The sequence below is a fragment of the Heterodontus francisci genome, chromosome 37 (genome assembly GCF_036365525.1).
Source record: "Heterodontus francisci isolate sHetFra1 chromosome 37, sHetFra1.hap1, whole genome shotgun sequence".
NCBI lineage: Eukaryota > Metazoa > Chordata > Chondrichthyes > Heterodontiformes > Heterodontidae > Heterodontus > Heterodontus francisci.
In genome coordinates, this window is record NC_090407.1 from 46700680 (window position 1) to 46720688 (window position 20009).

Below are 20009 nucleotides of genomic sequence, written 5' to 3' on the forward strand. Positions count from 1 at the left end.
CTGCAAATTCACAAACTTGCTCTATTCTCTGTTTCACCCTCTACAGGATTTGTCCTTCCTCTGTACTGTTTACCTTTAAATGTCAGCTGTGGTCAGTGGTAGCACTTTCATCTTTGGGTGCAGAATGTTGTCTGTTCAAGCCCAGGTACTGAGGACGTATCAGAGGATGTTCTGCACATCTTACACAGACAGAAAGACTAATTGAGGAAGTGCTGGAAATGACTGGAGAAAAGAGGAAATTAGTGCATAATATCAAAGAGAGAAAGATACAATACTTTGGTCACATCATTAGAGCAGAGGTCGAGAATTATTGGAAGGAAAGATCCATGGAACATGTAGGAGAGGGAAGCAGAGAAGAAAATGGATGACAGATATAATGGACTGGATGCAGTTGACCTGTGCAGAATGTGTCAAGACAGAGGTGGAGATCTATGACAGTCAGCCTTCTGGGAAGATGACACCAATGAACAAACAGGACTTCAGTACATAATTCAGACTGACAATCGTTCGACTGCAGTAGGAAGGGAGTGCAGCACTGTTGCAGGTGCTGTCTTTTGGTTGAGGCATTAAATCGAGGCCCCATTTGTCCTATCTTAGGTGGACATAACAGATTCCACAGCCACTATTCAAAAAAAAAAGCATCAGAATTCTCCCCAGTGTTATGGGCAATATTTGTTCCTCAACCAATGTCACTAAGACAAATTAATATCATTATTTTATTGCTGAAGATGATTGGTTGCCATGGTTCTCTGGATTACAACTGTGACTACATTTCAAAATAACCTGTTAGCTGCAAAGTGAGTTGAAGCTATGAAAGGCACTATGTAAATTCAAGATTTTCTTTCTTTTTGTATTCTGTCATGGAGTGAGAATTAGAGAATAAGATATTGAGGAGGCCTTCTGACTCAAACATCATTTAAACCAAGTTACAGTCACTAAGCTCACACCGGAGTGTCTCAGTCTCAGAGTGTGAGAAGAGGTGTCTTATGAAAAAAACTGCTGTCTTGAGTAAGAATGTCAAGATGTGACAAGGAGTGAAGCTTTTTTGTTTCCAGTGTATTATTATATTCCTTTACTTAGGCCTTAGGGTTAAAATGGTTCCTAGCAGCTGATTTTTCAGAGAATATACGTCAGAGTCTGGCAGAATATTCCCGCCTGGTCATTGAGCAAATCCTTGACAGGTTTATTTTGGTCTGTCAAACTTCAGCAGGGAACTGGACAGACCAGGGTTGTGGGGGTGCAGGCAGGTGTTAGAGGTCAGAGTGTCTGATTTGGACAGGGGACTGGATTAACAGGGGCTCAGAGTATCTTCTGTGGGCAATGACTTGAGTTATCAACGTTTCATGTGAAGATGTAGGTTGTATATGTAAGAGGGTGGAGCTGGTAACCCTTTATATCAGGTGGCTTTCTTTTCTTTCATGGGTTATGGGCATCGCTGGCAAAGCCAGCATTTGTTGCCCATCCCTAATTGCTCTCAACAACTGAATGGCTTACTAGGCCATTTCAGAGGGTATTTCAGAATCAACCACATTGCTGTGGGTCTGAAGTCACATGTAGGCCAGACCAGGTAAGGACGGCAGATTTCGTAGCCTATAGCTGCGAGCTTCTGATTGTGGTTCTATATTTGGTTATTTGCAGTCAGTCTGATATTCTCTGAGGTAAAGGATGAGCCAGTAGTCATCACAAAGAAGTGACCAAACATTCTGCAGATCATTTTTAGACCGAGTGCAGTAGAAGTATTTTTAGTGTCGTACAGTGTTTGAATACACGGCACTGAATTTTGTTTATTGATGTGTTTATTGTTAAACAAAGTGGTCTGCTGGTTTATAATCAGGTTGTTGATCAAGTACTGTGCATGTTCTTCCACCCACTGAAGATGGAATCACAATGACTGCACATGTCATTTTCCAGTCAGCTGGTACACTCAAATCGTCTCAGTTTGACCGTGGTCTCTCTACATTTATCTCCACACTTGGCCTGTGTCAGGCTCCAGTTTGTAGGGAACCTGATGTCTGCTTATGGGTATGGCCAGTGATGCAGAGCCAAAGAGCATGTCCAGAATCGGAAAACCAAAGGCATAACCGACGTCATTATAAGAAAACACAGAGTAAAGGCAATCACAGCCCATCGAGGTAGAGCTGAGCATATGCAATCTACCTCCATGATTCCATCTCCTGAGGACAGTTCTACATATGTGGATGATTCACACTGAACAAACACTGCTGTTTGAAGAGAATCTGGAGTACAGTTTCAGCCTGTAGCTTCTGGTTCTTGAATTAGGTTCACTTTTTACTTTGATAAATTTTATTACTGTGAGTAATCTTAGGGAAGGTGATCAGATGATCTGGTCATGATCTCATTGCTGTTTCTTGGATCTTGCTATCTGCCAATTAGCTGCTGCATTTCCTACAGTACAACAGTGACTACACTTTACAAGTACTTCATTGGCTTTAGAGAGTTTTGTGGCATCCTGGCATTGTGAAAGGCGCTATATAAATGCCCATCTTTCTTCTGAAGAGATGGGTGCCTAGACATCTCATCACCAGAATGGCTTGGCAAAGGCATATCTGATACTGGGCTTCGGGCCAATTCTTTTTGAGTTCCAAGGGAGTGATTGGCACCAGCCTTCCTCAGAAAGTTTTTGGTATCAGTTTACCGAAATGTGCTGTAAGGAAATACCTAAATTTAGTTTGATGACGGTGCTTTTTTTTTTACTATCAACTCAACTCATCACACTTGGGAGTAATTTTCATGAGTAACATTTCAAGGATCACAACAGTTTCAGCCCACTTATCCCTCTGTCCATCTACAGGATGGTTGACTACAATTTTTCAGGCATTACTAGGGAAATGCATTCACCTGTTAGATGCATTGGGTTTGGATTAAAGCATAATGGTTTCAGTCAGTACATCTCAATGTTTCAAAGTATTGTCCAAGGTTTTCTCGCACTTTTAATGTCTTACATGTCTAACTGTATCAAGTTGCAATAGAAATAAACAGATCTAAAGTAAAAGAATATCAGATGAACATGATTGGTTAAGATCTTCCAAATGTCCCAACTCTACATTCATTCTATTTATTGGTTGAATAGTGGACCAGAAACAATGGGGGGAGTTTTGACCCAAAAAACAGGCAGATTTGGGTCAGGTGAAAGGGTAAAGTGTTCAAAATCTGAATCCCATCCCCAACTCACCTTCAGCCCTTCCAGATCTAGTTTTAACAGAGGTGGGAAGCTGGGCGGGCAACAAACCAGCTCTAGGAGCTGGGTTTGCAATGTAGATAATATACTGAGGCTGCGAGCCTCATTGTTATTCCCCATTTGAAATTTAACCCGGCAGCTAAACCCAGATGAGCACTTTCAGATGCAGGAGGTGAGTGCCTTTCCACTTCTCTGCTGATCCAGAATACCTGCCTGGACAGCTCCCATGATCAGACAACCCGCACCCCCCACCCCCACTGAACCATCTGACCTACCACCCACCCAACCCCACCTCCCGCCCCTCACCCGGAGGCCTCCAAACTACTCCTGCCCACCTCAAAGGCTTTTGATTTCCCCCCCACCTCCCCTGTACCACAAAGTCAGAATTCCACAGCCTGCAAGGGAATCCCAACTTTCAGGTCCTCTGTGCTCTAACAACTCCTCCCCCCCCCCCCCCTCCCCGCCACTGCTGGTGGATCAGGTAAGTTAAAATGCAGCCCATTGTGTGCAAACACCAAGCGATTTGCAGTCAGGTTCAGGATGATGCTCAATATGTTTGTCTCAACCACAGTGTCATGGGATCAATCCTGCTGAGCAAATCTATCATTTTGCCACAAAATTGGCCACAGGCCCTAATAAATTGTGTAAGCCTGTGTTAAGGGAGAGCAATGCACTGTAATATGCAACAGATTCTGAACGCACAAGATTGATCGGCAGGAGAAGACTAGTTGACCAACAAGCCAGCCCCATACCATGGTTGCAGCATCCTGACTGAATGCTACCTTAGTCTCCCCCTCCCCCACAGCCTCTTGAAAGAGGAAAACAAAGGGAATAAACCCAGGGCCAATAAGAAAAAAAACTCTTGATATTTCCTCCCCGACCTCCTCAGGAGATCAAAACCACCCCAGGAGTTCTGATGGATTGAAAGTTACCTGTACACTGACCTTTTCCATGAGGCAATCTCTGTCCTAGTCAGGAATTGATCCAGCTCCTTCTTGAAGGTTAACAGAGAGTTAGCACCCAGTGCAGCAGCCAGCAAAGCATTCCAGAGGCTCACAACTCTGGGAGATGAAGAACCACCCAACATCCAGTTTATTTAACCTTCTACATAGTTTAAACTCATGACTCCCAATCTGTTAAACTGGAATCATCCTTCAATAGATCCTTTCATTATTTTAGTTTTTCAACCTTTATGAGGTCATCTCTAGGTCTACGTTGTGCTCTAAAGTAAATCGACCCAGGTCTTTGAGCCTATTTGAGGAGCTGAGACTCTTTAAACTAGTGAGCGTGTTACACTGTAATAGACACAAAATTAGAGACTGCTTTTCACTGTAATAGGTGAGATTATAGAGAGTTTTACACTGAAATGAATGAGGGATTAGTTGAGATATACTTGCTAAGGGGATTGATGGGGCAGGCAGGGAGGCTTCTAAACTGTGTGTTATAAAAGCCTGAATCTGTGATAAGTGTACTATTTTATCTCTGTGAACCTTGCACATAACGTAAACAATGGCAAGAACAGCACGAGGCTGGTATACCAGTTGCCAGGTGACTTTAGTTTATTGGTTTTCCTTTTTTTTTGCACAGAAACCTTGATGGATTCTACAACAGCAACAGCTGAGCTGGGCTGGACAGCCCACCCTCCATCTGGAGTGAGTATATTCTCTGCATTAAAGATCTGTTTGGAACAGAAGAGAATTGAGATGATGAAGAACAATATTTAAAAGCTATTGGATCGTTTATAGATTGCAGCAATGGATTGAGGGGAGTGGCTCTATAACAGATGGAAAAAAAATAGATAATGTTAAGTGGGGAGTAACTCCAAGGAGCCGATACAATATTCAGCTTCTCAAAACTTTAATATTATGCACAACCTTCAAATGCTCACAGATATTCTCATTGCTGGAGCTCCTGTGGCACTTCTCACAGGAGGGAAGTGGTAGGTGGGGGAGAGGGTGGAGGAGGAGGCATGGTAGGGGTTGGGGGAGTGGGGGGGAGATGGGTTGGAGGAGAGGGTGAGAGGGGGAGGGATCCAGGACCTGGTTTTCAGATTGTAATGTTTATCTCTGAGCTGCAGCTCAGGTGTGCCAGACCTTCACCCTATGATGTTCTATAACAAATTCACTGGAGCAATATAAAGTATTACATAGCTTGACAGATACTGAAAGCTTAAGCTTTCCCGTAATATTTGTAATGCTATTTTTCTACGGTTTTGAAAACTGGTTTATGGTGTAATTATAATATAAATATCACAGAATACAAGGTTTTCCCTTCATGGAGACTGTTATTTGTAATTATTCACATTATTGGTTTAAAGGACAAGATACTTTTCTTGTTGCCTGTCCCTTCCCAAATATTTTTTCTCATTCTTTGTGATTGCAACATTTTTTTTATCTTTCACTGTCAGAGGTGTCTGGGACAGGACCATTTCTCATGTTGAGTGCCCAGCGACACTGAGCGACCACCTCTGGCTTTAGAGTCCGAACTCAGCACCAATATGTCTCATTAACTTTGGTCTCTGGCATAAAATGCACTCTCCCTCAGGATGAAAACAGCCCAATCCTGGTACTTAGAATTTGTATTCCGTTGCTTTAAGCACTGAGTAAAATGTAGTCTCTTTATTTAGGATTAACATATTGGTAGTTATTTCCTACATTTCCCCATGTTTATACAGTCAGTGTTCCCTCTGAGCTGCCATGGCTGGCAGCAACCGGAGAGTTCCCATGCAGCCCGACACAAGGTGGCCACACAAAAAAATTTGAAGAGACTTAACAACATTTAAAGAAATCGCCCATGAACTCAAGAAAAACATGAACAGTGTATCATGATTTAAATATGACACCAGTGTACTCTGGATATTGTATTGCTACAGGAACATGGGCCTGAATTTAACTCTGGGTGACGAGGAGTGTTGCAAACTCATTCACTGCTTCAGAAGTGAGGCCCAGGCTATTTTAACCACTGGCCTCATTTAAATCCCGACAGCTGAAATCCCACTGATTCAGTGAAAAATCGAACAGTAGACTCCTGCTCCTCTGGGCGCTGCTAAGTCGGTCAAATCTTACCTGTTTGACCGTCTTCTGGCCCTGGCTCCTCATCCAGCTGTCCTTCCCTGTTGAGAAAGCCACTGTGGATTCCCCTCTCAGGCCACCAGTTAAAGTTCCAGTTGGGGTCCAATGATGGCACCAGGACCCAATGCTTATATGACAAGAAGGATCCTGCTGACTTTGGGCAGGTGTCTCAGCACCTCCTGTGCTATGTGGAAGCTCCAGGATGCTTCCCGTATCCTGCAGAACCATTTGTGCAGGAAGTGCTTGAGCGCCGGGTTTTGGAACTTGAGCGGAAGCTGGTGACACTGCAGTGCATTTATGAGGATGAGAGCTACGTGGATACCATGTTTATAGATGTGGTCACCCCACAGCTGAAGAGTATGCAGAGAGAGAGGGAATGGGTGCCCACCAGACAGTCAAAAAGAATCAGGCAGGTAGTGCAGGAGACCCCTGACTGCATCTCACTCTCCAACCAGGGCAGCACAGTGGCGCAGTGGTTAGCAACGCAGCCTCACAGCTCCAGCGACCCGGGTTCAGTTCTGGGTACTGCCTGTGTGGAGTTTGCAAGTTCTCCCTGTAACCACATGGGTTTCCGCTGGGTGCTCCAGTGTCCTCCCACAGCCGTTGATAGGTAAATTGGCCATTGTAAATTGCCTCTTGTGTAGGTAGGTAGTAGGAGAATGGTGGGGATGTGGTAGGGAATATGGGATTAATGTAAGATTAGTATAAATGGATGGTTGTTGGTTGGCACAGACTCGGTGGGCTGAAGGGCCTGTTTCAGTGCTGTATCTCTCTATGACTCTATAACAGGTATTCAGTTCTGAATACTGAGGAAAGTGATGCTTCACCTGGTGAGTGCAGCCAGAGCCAGGTCCATGGAACCACGGGTGGCTCAGCAGCACAGGGGGGGTACAGGGAAGACTGGAAGAACCACAGTGATAGGTGATTCAATAGCCAGGGGAACAGACAGGCATTTCTGTGGTCGCAGACATGAATCTGGGATGGTGTGTTGTCCCCCTGGTGCCAGGGTCAAGGATGTCACTGAGCGGCTGCAGAGCATCCTGAAGGGGGAGGGTGAACAGCCAGCAGTTGTGGTCCACATCACAACCAACAACATAGGTAGCAAGAGGGATGTGGTCCTGCAGTCAGAATTTAGGGAGCTGGGTCAGAAATTAGCAAGCAGGACCTCAAAAGTAGTAATGTCTGGATTACTCCCAGTGCTACTTGCAAGCGAAGATAGAAATAACAAAGAACAGCACAGGAACAGGCCATTCGGCCCTCCAAGCCTGCGCCGATCTTGATGCCTGCCTAAACTAAAACCTTCTACACTTCCGGGGACCGTATCCCTCTATTCCCATCCTATTCATGTATTTGTCAAGATGCCTCTTAAACGTTGCTATCGTACCTGCTTCCACCACCTCCCCCGGCAGCAGGTTCCAGGCACTCACCACCCTCTGTGTAAAGAACTTGCCTCACACATCCCCTCTAAACTTTGCCCCTCGCACCTTAAATTTATGTCCCCTAGTAACTGACTCTTCCACCCTGGGAAAAAGCTTCTGACTATCCACTCTGTCCATGCCACTCATAACTTTGTAAACCTCTATCATGTCGCCCCTCCACCTCCGTCGTTCCAGTGAAAACAATCCGGGTTTATCCAACCTCTCCTCATAGCTAATGCCCTGCAGACCAGGCAATATCCTGGTAAACCTCTTCTGTACCCTCTCCAAAGCCTCCACGTCCTTCTGGTAGTGTGGTGACCAGAATTGCACGCAATATTCTAAGTGTGGCCTAACTAAGGTTCTGTACAGCTGCAACATGACTTGCCAATTTTTATACTCTATGCCCCGATCAATGAAGGCAAGCATGCCATATGCCTTCTTGACTACCTTATCCAACTGCGTTGCCACTTTCAGTGACCTGTGAACCTGTACGCACAGATCTCTCTGCCTGTCAATACTCCTAAGGGTTCTGCCATTTACTGTATACCTCCCACCTGCATTAGACCTTCCAAAATGCATTACCTCACATTTATCCGGATTAAACTCCATCTGCCATTTCTCTGCCCAAGTCCCCAAGCGATCTATATCCTGCTGTATCCTCTGACAATCCTCATCACTATCCGCAACTCCACCAACCTTTGTGTCGTCCGCAAACTTACTAATCAGACCAGCTACATTTTCCTCCAAATCATTTATATATACTACAAACAGCAAAGGTCCCAGCACTGATCCCTGCGGAACACCACTAGTCACAGCCCTCCATTCAGAAAAGCACCCTTCCACTGCTACCCTCTGTCTTCTATGACCGAGCCAGTTCTGTATCCATCTTGCCAGCTCACCTCTGATCCCATGTGATTTCACCTTTTTGTACCAGTCTGCCATGAAGGACCTTGTCAAAGGCTTTACTGAAGTCCATATAGACAACATCCACTGCCCTTCCTTCATCAATCATCTTTGTCACTTCCTCAAAAAACTCAATCAAGTTTGTGAGACACGACCTCCCCTTCACAAAGCCCACCATGCTGCCTCTCGCTAATAAGTTAGTTTGTTTCCAAATGGGAGTAAATCCTGTCCCGAAGATCCCTCTCTAATAATTTCCCTACCACTGATGTAAGGCTCACCGGCCTATAATTTCCTGGATTATCCTTGCTACCCTTCTTAAACAAAGGAACAACAATGGCTATTCTCCAGTCCTCTGGGACCTCACCTGTAACCAATGAGGATACAAAGATTTCTGTCATGGCCCCAGCAATTTCTTCCCTTGCCTCCCTCAATATTCTGGGGTAGATTCAATCAGGACCTGGGGACTTATCTACCTTAATGCTTTGCAAGACGCTCCTCATTTTGATAATAGAAGGATAAGACAGATGAATATGTGGCTGTAAAGATGGTGCAGGAGGGAGGACTTCAGATTCCTGGGACAATGGGACCGGCTCCTCGGGGAGATGGGACCTGTACAGGCCGGACGGGTTGCACCTGAATAGAGCTGGGACTGAGTTCCTTGCGGGATGTATTGTTAGTGCTGTTGGGGAGGATTTAAACTAGTTGGACAGGGAGATGGAGACCTGAGGGTAGACCTGAGAGTTTGGCAGTGCTCAAGGGTATCTGTTTCAATGCAAGGAGTACAGCAAATAAAGCAGATGAGCTGACGGCACAGATAGACACGTGGCAGTATGATATTATAGCGATTACAGAAACATGGCTTAAGGAGGGACAGGAATGGCAGCTCAACGTTCCTGGTTACAGGGTTTTCAGACACGCTAGGGAGGGGGATAAGAAAGGAGGGGGAGTGGCAATTTTGGTCGAGGAAACTATTACAGCTGTGAGGAGGGATGATATGTTGGAAGGTTCATCAAATGAGGCCATATAGATTGAGCTAAGGAACAAAAAAAGGGCAATCACACTGCTGGGAGTGTACTATACACCCCAAATGGTCAGAGGGAGATAGAAGAACAGATACATTGGCAAATCTCTGATAAGTGCAAGAACAATAGGGCAGTAATAGTAGGGGATTTTAACTACCCCAATATTAACTGGGATAGTTTTAGTGTGAAAGGAATTGAGGGAGCAGAATTCTTGAGGTGCATTCAGGAGAACCCTTTTGCCCAGTATGTAGAAGTACAACAAGAGCGGGTGCAGTTTTAGACTTAGTTTTAGGAAATGAAGATGGGCAGGTGGAAGGAGTGGCAGTGGGAGAGCATAGAAACATAGAAAATAGGTGCAGGAGTAGGCCATTCAGCCCTTCGAGTCTGCTCTGCCATTCATTATGATCATGGCTGATCATCCAACTCAGTAGCCTGTTCCCACTTTAACCCATATCCTTTGATCCCTTTCGCCCCAAGAGCTATATCTAACTCCTTCTTGAAAATATACAATGTTTTGGCCTGAACTCCTTTCTGTGGTCGTGAATTCCACAGGTGCACAACTCTCTGGGTGAAGAAATTTCTCCTCATCTCAGTCCTGAAAGGTTTACCCCGTATCCTTAGACTATGACCCCTGGTTCTGGACTCCCCCACCATCGGAAACATCCTTCCTGCATCGACCCTGTCAAGTCCTGTTAGAATTTGAAATGTTTCTGGAAGAACTCCCTCACTCTTCTGAACTCCAGCAAATATAATCCTAACCGACTTACTCTCTCCTCATACGTCAGTCCCGCCATCCCAGGAATCAGTCTGGTAAACCTTCGCTGCACTCCCTCTATAGCAAGAACATCCTTCCTCAGATAAGGAGACCAAAACTGCACACAATATTCCAGGTGTGGCCTCACCAAGGTCCTGAATAATTGCAGCAAGACATCCCTGCTCCTGTACTCGAATCCTCTCGTATGAAGGCCAACATACCATTTACCCTTTTTACCACCTGTTGCACCTGCATGCTTACCTTCAGCGACTGGTATACGAGAACACCCAGGTCTTGTTGCATATACCCCTCTCTCAGTTTATAGCCGTTCAGATAATAATCTGCCTTCCTGTTTTTGCTACCAAAGTGGATAACCTCACATTTATCCACATTATACTGCATCTGCCATGCATTTGCCCACTCACTCAATTTGTCCAAATCACACTGAAGCCTCTCTGCATCCTCCTCACAACTCACCCTCCCACCCAGTTTTGTGTCGTCTGCAAATTTGGATATATTACATTTAGTTCCCTCATCTAAATCATTAATATATATTGTGAATAGCCAGGGTCCTCGCACCGATCTCTGCGGTACCCCACTAGTCACTGCCTGCCATTCGGAAAAAGACCTGTTTATTCCTACTGATTGTTTCCTGTCTGCCAAACAATTTTCTATCCATCGCAATACACTACCCCCAATCCCATGCGCTTCAATTTTACACGCTAACCTCTTATGTGGGACTTTGTCGAAAGCCTTCTGAAAGTCCAAATAAACCACATCCACTAGCTCCCCCTCATCAACTCTACTAGTTACATCCTCGAAGAATTCTAGTAGATTTGTCAAGCATGATTTCCCTTTCGTAAATCCATGCTGACTCTGTCGGGTTCTACCACTGTTCTCTAAGTGCTCTGCTATAAAATCTTTGATAATGGACTCTAGAATTTTCCCCACTACCGACATCGGCTGACTGGTCTATAATTCCCTGTTTTCTCTCTACCTCCCTTTTTAAATAGTGGGGTTACATTAGCCAGCCTCCAATCTGTAGAAACTGTTCTCGCGTCTATGGAATCTTGAAAGATGACCACTATTTCTGGGGCCACTTCCTTAAGTACGCTGGGATGTAGATTATCAGGCACTGGGGATTTATCAGCCTTCAATCCCATCAATTTCCCCAACACCATTTCTCTACCAATACTGATTTCCTTCAGTTCATCCCTCTCACTAAGCCCTGTGTTGCCCAACATTTCTGGCATGTTATTTGTGTCCTCTTTTGTGAAGACAGAACCAAAGTATGCATTTAGTTGGTCAGCTATTTCTTTGTTCCCCATAACAAATTCCCCTGTTTCTGACTACAAGGGACCTACATTTGTCTTCACCAATCTTTTCGGTGGTAGTGATCATAATTCAATCAGTTTTCACATAATTATGGAAAAGGACAGAGATAGAACAGGAGTTAGAGTTCTCAATTGGGGCAAGGCTAATTTTACTAAACTGAGGAGTGATTTAGTGAAAGTGGACTGGAAACAGTTACCTGGAGGTAAATCAGTGTCAGTCAGAACAGTGGGAGGCATTCAAAGGGGAGATTCAAGGGGTTCAGGATAAACATATTCCCACAAAGAAAAAGGGTGAGACGGCCAAATCTAGAGCCCCATGGATGTCAGGGAGTTTACAGGGAAAGATAAGGCAGAAAAGGAAAGCTTATGTCTGACACCGAAAACTCAATACTGCAGAAAGCTGAGAGGAGTATTGAAAGTAGAGGGTGAAATCAAAAAGGAAATTAGGAAAGCAAAGCGATCGCATGAAACAATATTGGCAAGCAAAATCAAGGTGAACCCAAAGATGTTTTATCAATACATAAAGAGTAAGAGGATAACGAAGGAGAGAGTAGGGCCCATAAAAGACCAAAAAGGTAACCTATGTTTAGGGGCGGAAGATATTGGTATGGTTCTTAATGAATACTTTGTGTCTGTCTTCACAAAAGAGGGGGACAATGCAGATCTTGTAATTAAGGAGGAAGAGTGTGAAGTATTGAATGTGATAACATAGGGAGGGACTAAGTACTAATGGCATTAGCATCCTTGAAAGTTGATAAGTCACCAGGGCCAGATGAAATATTTCCTGGGCTGTTAAAATAAGCAAGAGAGGAAATAGCAGAGGGTCTGACCATCATTTGCCAGTCCTCACTGGATACAGGTGTGGTGCTGGAGGATTGGAGAATTGCTAACTTTGTACCTCTGTTTAAAAAGGGAGCGAAAGATAGACCTAATAATTACAGACCAGTCAGTCTAACCTCAGTAGTGGGCAAATTATTGGAATCTATTCTGAGAGACAGGATAAACTGTGACTTAGAAAGGCACAGGTTAATCAAGGATAGTCAGCAGGGGAAGATCTTGTTTCACCAACTTGATCAAATTTTTTGAAGAAGTAACAAGGAAGATAGATGAGGGTAGTGCAGTTGATGTGGTCTACATGGATGTTAGCAAGGCTTTTGACAAGGTCCCATGTGGCAGACTGGTTAAAAAAATAAAATCCCATGGGATCCAGGGAAATGCAGCAAGGTGGATACAAAATTGGCTCAGTGGCAGGAAACTAAGGGTAATTGTTGATGGTGCTTTTGTGGCTGGAGGGCTGTTCCAGTGGCATTCCACAGGGCTCAGTATTAGGTCCCCTGCTTTTTGTGGTGTATATTATCAATTTGGACGTAAATGTAGGGGACATGGTCAAGAAGTTTGCTGATGACAAAGATTGGCTGTGTGGTGGACAGCCAGGAAGATAGCTGAAGATATTGATGGTCTGGTCAGAGGGGCAGAAAAGTGGCAAATGGAATTCATCTTGGGAAGTGTGAGGTGTTGCATTTAGGGAGGTCAAACAAGGCATAGGAATACATGATTAATAGGAAAATGTAGAGGTTTAAGCAAGCAAATCCAGTAGGCAGGCCGGGCAGGGGCAGGACAGGGAGCATGGAAGGTCTGGTAGGCTAAACTGCATTTACTTTAATGCAAGAAGCCTTACAGGTAAGGCAGATGAACTCAGAGCATGGATCAGTACATGGGATTGTGATATTATAGCTATTACAGAAACGTGGTTGAGGGATGGGCAGGACTGGCAGCTCAATGTTCCGGGGTACCGATCTTTCTGGCGTGACAGAGGTGGAGGTAAGAGAGGAGGGGGGAGTTGCACTATTGATTAGGGAGGACATTACGGCAGTACTTAGAGAGGATATCCCGGGGGGAATGTCCAGCGAGGCCATATGGGTAGAACTTAGAAATAAGAAAGGGGTGATCACTTTGATGGGATTATACTATAAGCCCCCAATAGTCAGAGGGAAGTGGAGGAGCGTATATGTAGGGAAATCACAGATAGGTGTAGGAATTATAGGGTTGTAATAGTAGGTGATTTTAACTTCCCTAATATTGACTGGGACTGTCTTAGTGCTAAGGGATCAGATGGGGAAGAATTTGTTAAGAGTGTCGAGGATAGTTTTCTGAAGCAGTATGTGGATAGCCTTACTAGAGAAGGGGCGACACTAGAAATGAGGATGGGCAGGTGGTTGATGTGTCAGTGGGGGAGCACTTTGGGACCAGTGACCATAACTCTATTAGCTTCAAGATAGTTATGGAAAAGGATAGGACTGGTCCTCAGGTTGAAGTCCTAAATTGGAGGAAGGCTAACTTCAATGGCATCAGACAGGAACTCTCAAAAGTTGAACGGGAGAGGGTGTTTACAGGTAAAGGGACGTCTGGCAAGTGGGAGGCTTTTAAAAGTGAGATAGGAAGAGTTCAGGGCCGGCATGTTTCCGTTAGATGGAAGGGCAAGGCTGGCAAGTTTAGGGAACCTTGGTTGACGAGGGATATTGAGTGTCTGGTCAGGACAAAGAAAGGAGGCATATGTCAGGTATAGGCAGCTGGGATCAAGCGAGTCCCTCGAGGAGTATAGGGGATGTAGAACTACACTTAAGAAGGAAATTAGAAGGGCAAAAAGGGGCCATGAGATTTCCCTGGCAGATAAGATAAAGGAGAATCCTAAAAGATTCTGTAAGTATATTAAGAGTAAAAGGGTAGGTACGGAGAGAGTAGGTCCCCTTAAGGATCATTGTGGCAATCTATATGTGGAGCCACAGGAAATGGGCGAGGTCTTAAATGAATATTTCTCGTCTGTATTTACCGTGGAGAAGGTCATGGAAGCTAATGAGTTCAAGGGAGGGAACACCGATATCCTGGAGCATATTACCAAGGAGGAGGTGTTGGAGGTTTTGAAGTGCATTAAGGTGGATAAATTGCCAAGGCCTGACCAGGTGTATCCTAGGATGCCATGGGTAGCAAGGGAGGAGATTGCTGGGGCCCTGGCAGAGATTTTAGTATCATTGTTAGCCACGGGTGAGATACCGGAAGACTGGAGGATACCTAATGTTGTGCCTTTATTTAAAAGGGCAGCAGGGATAAGCCAGGGAACTACAGGCCGGTGAGCCTTACATCAGTGGAGGGAAAGTCATTGGAAGGGATTCTGAGAGACAGGATTTATATGCATCTGGAAAGGCATGGTCTGATTAGGGATAGTCAGCATGGCTTTGTGCGTGGGAAATCATGTCTCACGAATTTGAGTTTTTCGAGGAGGTGACCAAGAGGATTGACGAGGGCAGGGCAATGAACGTTGTCTACATGGACTTTAGCAAGGCCTTTGACAAGGTCCCGCATGGTAGGCTGGTCCAGAAGGTTCGAACACATGGGATCCAGGGTGAGCTAGCAAATTGGATACAAAATTGGCTTGGTGATAGGAGGCAGAGGATGGTAGTGGAGGGTTGTTTTTCAGATTGGAGGCCGGTGACCAGTGGTGTGCCACAGGGATCAGTGCTGGGCCCTCAGTTGTTTGTCATATATATTAATGACTTGGATGTGAATGTAAGGGGCATGATTAGTTAGTTTGCAGATGACACCAAAATTGGTGCTATAGTGGACAGTGAAGAAGGTTGTCTAAGGTTACAACAGGTTATAGATCAACTGGGAAAGTGGGCAAGGGATTGGCAAATGGAATTTAACGCAAACAAGTGTGAAGTGATGCATTTTGGGAAGTTAAACCAGGGCAGGACATATACAGTGAATGGCAGGGCCCTGGGGAGTGTTCTTGAGCAGAGAGACCTTGGGGTGCAAGTAGATGGTTCCCTGAAAGTGGCAACACAGGTAGACAGCGCGGTGAAGCAGGCGTATGGCATGCTTGCCTTCATTGGCCGAGACATTGAGTACAAGAGTTGGGACGTCATGTTACAGTTGTACATGACGTTGGTTAGGCCACATTTGGAGTACTGTGTGCAGTTCTGGTCGCCGCACTACAGGAAAGATGTGCTTAAGCTAGAGAGGGTGCAGAAAAGATTCACAAGGATGTTGCCTGGTTTGGAGGTCTTGAGTTATAAAGAGAGATTGGATAGGCTGGGTCTGTTTTCCCTGGAGCGAAGGAGGCTGAGAGGGGACATGATAGAGGTATATAAAATTATGAGAGGCATAGATAGGGTAGATAGCCAGAGTCTGTTTTCCATGGTAGGGGTGACTAAAACTAGAGGGCATAGATTTAAGGTGAGAGGGAGGAGGTTTAAAGGGGATCAAAGGGGGAAATCTTTCACACAAAGAATAGTGGGTATCTGGAATGAGCTGCCTGAGGAGGTGGTGGAGGAAGGAACAGTAGCGACATTTAAGAGGCATCTGGACAGGTACTTGAATGAGCAAGGCATAGAGAGATATGGAATTAATGCAGGCAGGTGGGATTAGTATACTTAGGCATTATGGTCGGCATGGACGCGGTGGGCCGAAGGGCCTGTTTCTATGCTGTACGACTCTATGACTCTAAAATCTGAGAAGTGTAAAGGAAGTGAGGGACCTTGGAATGAATGTCCATAGATCCCTGAAGGTAGAAGGACAGGTCGATAAGGTGGTTAAGAAGGCATATGGAATCCTTTCCGTTATTAGCTGAGATATAGAATATCAGAGCAGAAAGGTTATGCTGGAACTGTATAACTCTTGGTTAGGCCACAACTTGAGTACTGTGTGCAGTTCTGATCACTTCATTACAGAAAGGATGTAATTGCACTAGAGAGGGTACAGAAGAGATTTTCGAGGATGTTGTCAGGACTGGAAAAATACAGCTATGAGGAAAGATTGGATAGGTTGGGGTTGTTCTGCTTGGAACAGAGAAGGCTGAGGGGAGATCTGATTGAAATGTACAAAATTGTGAGGAGCCTGGATAGAGTGGAGGTGAAGGGTCTATTCACCTTGGCAGAGCGGTCAGTGACAAGGGGGCATAGATTTAAAGTGATTGGTAGAAAAATTAGAGGGGAGATGAGGAAAAACTCTTTCACCTAGAGGGTGGTGATGGTCTGGAACTCATTGCCTGAAAGGGTACTTGAGGTAGAGACTCATTCAAAAGGAGTCTGGATATGTAGCTCAAGTGCTGTAATCTGCAGGGCTATGGACAAAATGCTGGAAGGTGGGATTAGAATAGTTGGATCGTTTTTCGGCCAGCACAGACACGATGGGCCAAGTGGTCTCTTTCTTTGCCTTAAAATTTCTATGATTCTATGACAACTTTAAGCTGGACGCTGGGTTAAATTTACTTTTAAGGTACATCACACAGGCAGATGTGCAGAGTTAAGGTACAGGTGACATTTCCAAATTTGAAGCAGAAGTCAAAGCCCAAACCCTAAAGCCATTTCCTGCAGGCGTGTCTCCATCATGTGGGGTCCATCATATTGGCTGTTGTGGCCAGTTTTGCTTCTACAGTTGTCCTGATACAGTAAAACCATGGGGAGTTGCCAATGATGAGGACTGGCAGAATTAGTGGTCCACTTCTTTTGGAAGTTGTCCTGACAGATAAAGGAGACATTATTGATTGTGCACAATACAAAGCATCTGCTCTTTAGCCATATTTAATGAATCAATAGTAGAAACAGAAAATGCAGCAAACACACACAGTCAGTCAGCATCTGTGGAGAGAATGAACATGTTCAAGCTTTGAATGCAAACTTGGTATCAGCATGGTTAGGTGGAAGGGTCAGTACCTGAAATCTTGGTTTATTCCTCTGTACAGCTATGGGCTGACCTGGTGCCTGCTTCCTGCATTTTCTGGTTTTGTTTTACATCATGTGCAATATTTTGTTTGTTGCTTTAAGGAACGGATACAGCTTCCTCAGTAAGAAAGCCTCATAACCACTCTTCGCCAATACCTTAAGTATCACTTTAAAAATGTTACAGAGACAAGAGCCATTGGTATATCTTTTTTGATTAATGTATGAATGCTGAGCCTTAGAGAGAACAGAAATGCCGACAGCCAATCTCTTTCTTTGAGTCAAATATGTAAGTAACTGTCTGCGAGAGACACCTTTAAGTCTCCACTTAATTAAAAGTTCCTTAGCAATTAAAGAGCTTTGCTGAAGTTTTACGGACATATAACGGTAATCTGCTATGACATGTACAGTTGTGCTAAATGGAACACAGATTAGGAAGCATAGAGCAGCAGGGAACCCATGGCTTGAGAAATGATTTCCCACAGCCCCCAACAATCTTAATTAAATCATAATGGTAGTGTTTTGGAACTATAAGTATATACTGTATTTTCATTAAATAATCCATATCTGTGGTTAACAATCTTTATTTAGGTGTTTGCTGCTGTTTAGATTTGATTGGGTTGTTAATAATATTATTGTATCTCTGTGACAAGTTTTTGATTGCATCAGCTTTCATCCACATACTGCCTGTCCTGTTGCACAGTATGGGAGAAATATAGAACATAGGAGACACATCTCCATAGAGCAGAGACAAAATCATTGGGGCCAGTAATGTCTTGGGCACCTTACAGCAACATTGACAGGAGGTCACCTGCTATCTTCCAAGTGCTTGGGTGGTTGTCCCCAAAAGCAGCACTGACACAAAACTGGATGCCTGAACTCTTGGTCTCCCAACAGACACAAAGCGTGGAGCAACATTAGTTAGAAACAAGAAAGAGACCATGAGAAAAGCCCACATCTATCAGAAATAACATATTAGGGTTATTGAAATAAATTAACACTCAGGTTACAGGTTACTGAAATGGATAACTGCTTAGGCATTAACTGAATTAGAGACAAACGGAATACCTTTTAAAGCTGAACTTGCAGGATAATTACATGCCTGTGATTAACAGTCACACACTTATCAAACGTTACTCTAAACAGATTAAGAAGACAATCTGAAGTGAGATACTGATTTTAAAAGGCCTGCGGGGTGAAAAAGAACACAGCAACTTTCAGGAGTCCTGGCTGATCTCCCATGGTGCTACACACAAGGATCTGAAACTAAGCATAGATTATAGCTGACGGTTTAGACAGCAGGATCAAGGGGCACAGATATAATTCAGTCCCCATTTTGAAGTAATCTGTTAATTGTGTCTCAATGGTTTGATTATGTGCAGGTGAAGGGTGTTAATTTTGGGTTTTTTTTTTGCTAGCTCATGGGATGTGGGCATCGCTGGCTAGGCCAGCATTTATTGTCCATCCCTAATTGCCCTTGAGAAAGTGGTGGTAAGCCACCTTCTTGAATCGCTCCAGTCCATGGGGTTTAGGTACACCAACAGTGCTGTTAGGAAGGGGGTTCCAGGATTTTGACCCAGCGACAGTGAAGGAACGGCGATATAGTTCCAAGTCAGGATGGTGTGTGGCTTGGAGGGGAACTTGCAGGTGGCGGTGTTCCCATGCATCTGCTGCCCTTGTCCTTCTAGATGGTAGAGGTCACCAGTTTGGAAGTACAGGGGGTCAGAGGGACCTTGGTGTACTTGTCCATAGATCACTGAAGGCAGCAGCACAGGTAGATAAGGTGGTTAGGAAGGCATATGGGATACTTGCCTTTATTAGCCGAGGCATAGAATATAAGAGCAGGGAGGTTATGATGGAGCTGTATAAAACACTAGTTAGGCCACAGCTGGAGTGTTGTGTACAGTTCTGGGCACCACACTATGGGAAGTCTGTGATTGTCCTGGAGAGGGTGAAGTGCAGATTCACCAGGATATTGCCTGGGCTGGAGCATTTCAGCTATGAAGAAAAACTGGATAGGCTGGGGTTGTTTTCCTTGGAGTAGAGAAGGCTGAGGGGGGACATGATTGAGGTATACAAAATTATGTGGGGCATTGATAGGTTATATAGGAAGAAATCTTTTCCCTTAGCAGAGGGATCAATAACCAGTGGGCATAGATTTAAGGTAAGGGGCAGGAGGTTTAGAGGGGATTTGAGAAAAAAAATTCACTCAGAGGGTGGTTGGAATCTTGAATACACTGCCTGAAGATGTGGCAGAGGCAGGAACCCTCACAACATTTAAGAAGTATTTAGATGAGCACTTGAACCGCCATAGCATACAAGGCTACGGGCCAAGTGCTGGAAAATGGGATTAGAATAGTTAGGTGCTTTCTGGCCGCACCGACACAATGGGCCGAAGGGCCTGTTTCTGTGCTGTATAACTCTATGACTCTATGCTGAAAATAGAGACATGTTGTCGAAGCTTTTTGTCTTGCACTATTCAGGACAATTTGCAATAATACCAATGTAAGGGAAAGGAACAACTTTATACTGTATGAGGAGAGAGTTTTGATGGTTGGCAAGTGGACTCTGATTGATAGAGGCGTTGCCAT

General features: G+C 44.5%; 1 protein-coding gene across 1 annotated transcript in view; it reads left to right on the top strand.

Annotated features, from left to right (window-relative positions):
* The first annotated feature begins 1887 nt into the window (after positions 1–1887).
* Positions 1888–20009, top strand: part of LOC137352036 (ephrin type-B receptor 2) — a 937948-nt gene continuing 919826 nt past the window's right edge. Inside the window, exons 1-2 of the mRNA XM_068017009.1 lie at positions 1888–2107; positions 4787–4851. Coding sequence (XP_067873110.1) covers positions 1888–2107; positions 4787–4851 — 285 coding nt within the window. The remainder of the gene's footprint in view (positions 2108–4786; positions 4852–20009) is intronic.